This window comes from Coregonus clupeaformis, chromosome 10, assembly GCF_020615455.1.
Source record: "Coregonus clupeaformis isolate EN_2021a chromosome 10, ASM2061545v1, whole genome shotgun sequence".
NCBI classification, from domain to species: Eukaryota; Metazoa; Chordata; class Actinopteri; order Salmoniformes; family Salmonidae; genus Coregonus; species Coregonus clupeaformis.
The window spans coordinates 48058549-48060624 of record NC_059201.1 but is presented as its reverse complement, the minus strand read 5'-3'; the positions used below and the strand labels follow the sequence as shown (position 1 = coordinate 48060624).

At 46.6% G+C, this 2076-nt stretch overlaps 1 protein-coding gene across 1 annotated transcript in view; it reads left to right on the top strand.

Annotated features, from left to right (window-relative positions):
* LOC121575422 (dihydropyridine-sensitive L-type skeletal muscle calcium channel subunit alpha-1-like) overlaps positions 1 to 1629 on the top strand; it is a 28638-nt gene extending 27009 nt beyond the window's left edge. Inside the window, exons 38-42 of the mRNA XM_041888536.1 lie at positions 54 to 179; positions 288 to 365; positions 528 to 673; positions 800 to 992; positions 1151 to 1629. Coding sequence (XP_041744470.1) covers positions 54 to 179; positions 288 to 365; positions 528 to 673; positions 800 to 992; positions 1151 to 1378 — 771 coding nt within the window. The 3' untranslated portion in view covers positions 1379 to 1629. The remainder of the gene's footprint in view (positions 1 to 53; positions 180 to 287; positions 366 to 527; positions 674 to 799; positions 993 to 1150) is intronic.
* The last annotated feature ends 447 nt before the right edge of the window (positions 1630 to 2076 follow it).

The following is a 2076-nucleotide window of genomic DNA, read 5'->3' as shown; positions in this document are numbered from 1 at the left end:
TCTTAATTTGTATCCCCTCACCATATCCCTCTCTCTCTAACCCTCTCTACCAGGCAGGTCTGAGGAGCATTGAGGAGGAGGCGGCTCCAGAGCTGCAGAGAGCCATCTCAGGAGACCTGATGAATGAGGAGGAGATGGACAGAGCCATGGAGGACGCAGCGGAGGAGGGAATCTTCAGGGTGAGAGTAGAGAGGGTGTGGGGCGAGGTAGGGAGGACAAGTTCAGGGTGAGAAGAAAGAGAATAAAACTCCTCTCTGTTGTGAATGTTGTCACTTTCTTCCTCCCAGCGGGCGGGCGGTCTGTTTGGGAACCACGTTGATTCCTTCACCATGGAGGAAGGAACCCGTAACCCTAACGCTACACAGGTCATACTTTCATAATTTCAACCATTTCAGTATTAACACTTACAGTATGTAACCTTCTTCAGACACAAAGTGCTTTACATGGTATGGACTCTGAGTTTTTCCAGATCACGTAGACAGGAAAAACTCCTGTCCTGATGGAGGTAACTCTGTGTCTCCATGCAGGTGACCAGCCAGCGGCCCCTGCAGATGAGCAGGTCAGACGACGGGGAGGCTACCAGCTCACCTGCCTACAATGCAAACGAGGACTTCTTCTCCTCAACGCCTAACAAAACTAACAACAACAATGTCAACAACAACGCCGGGGAGAGGTGAGCGTGTGTGTGTGTGAGTGCTCATTTTTGTGTGTTTTGTGTGTTTCTTTTCCTTACCTGAGAGGTCACATTACACAGTAATAAAGCAGGTGGATAACAAGCTGACTCTTTGTCCTTCTGTAGCTTTTCTTATGAGACACATGACCGGGTTCAGGTCTATACCATCTCAACCAGCAAAAGTTCGCAAGACAGAGACTGGCAGCTGCAGACAGTAGCTGGACCCAGCCAGGACCCTGAGACCCACAGAGAGCTCCTCAGCCCCCAGAAAGCCCAGGCCCACGGCCCAGACAGCGCCTTCGATACACTCATACAGGAAGTGAGTGGAGAGACCAGGCACTGCATTTCACACATACTGAATTCATATTGTATTAATGATATTGACATGGAACACTAGTCAAAACGCCCTGACATTTTGAGTCAGACACTTAGAGTCATTCTCTCTCGCTCTCTTCTCATGTCTTTCACCTCTGTTAGGTCTTGATAAACGGTGGGTTGGAGAGCTTGGCCAGGGACCCTCGTTTTGTGTTGGTGACGAAACAGGAAATGGCTGAAGCTTTGAACTTTGACCCTGTGGATATGGAGAGTTCTGCCACTGAGCTTATGAATGGTCGCAGAGGGAGGGTTGCCACACCTCCAATCAGGCCCCCTCGCAAATCACAGAGAAAGGCCAACCAATCAACAACACCCAAAGATGTTGTGTAGGACAATAGGCCTGTCTCGCGTAGCACCACAGCATGTCATCGAGTGACATAACCTGCTGAGGCATAAATGCTAAATGACAAAAAATAAATAAATAGGACAGTCCTTACTGCAGGGTGTCCCAACTGGCGGTCCACGGGATGAATTTGGCCCATGTGTGGTTTTATTTGACCCCCCAAGTTTTCTTAGCCAAAAAAAATAATATACAGTACCTGTCAAAAGTTTGGACAGACCTACTCATTCAAGGGTTTTTCTTTATTTTTACTACTTTCTACATTGTAGAATAATAGTGAAGACATCAAAACTATGAAATAACACATATGGAATCATGTAGTAACCAAAGAAGTGTTAAACAAATCAAAATATATTTTATATTTGAGATTCTTCAAATAGCCACCATTTGCTTTGATGACAGCTTTGCACACTCTTGGCATTCTCTCAACCAGCTTCACCTGGAATGCTTTTCCAACAGTCTTGAAGGAGTTCCCACATATGCAGAGCACTTGTTGGCTGCTTTTCCTTCACTCTGCCGTCCAAATCATCCCAAACCATCTCAATTGGGTTGAGGTCGGGGGATTGTGGAGGCCAGGTCATCTGATGCAGCACTCCATCACTCTCATTCTTGGTAAAATAGCCCTTACACAGCCTGGAGGTGTGTTGTGTCATTGTCTTGTTAAAAAACAAATGATAGTCCCACTAAG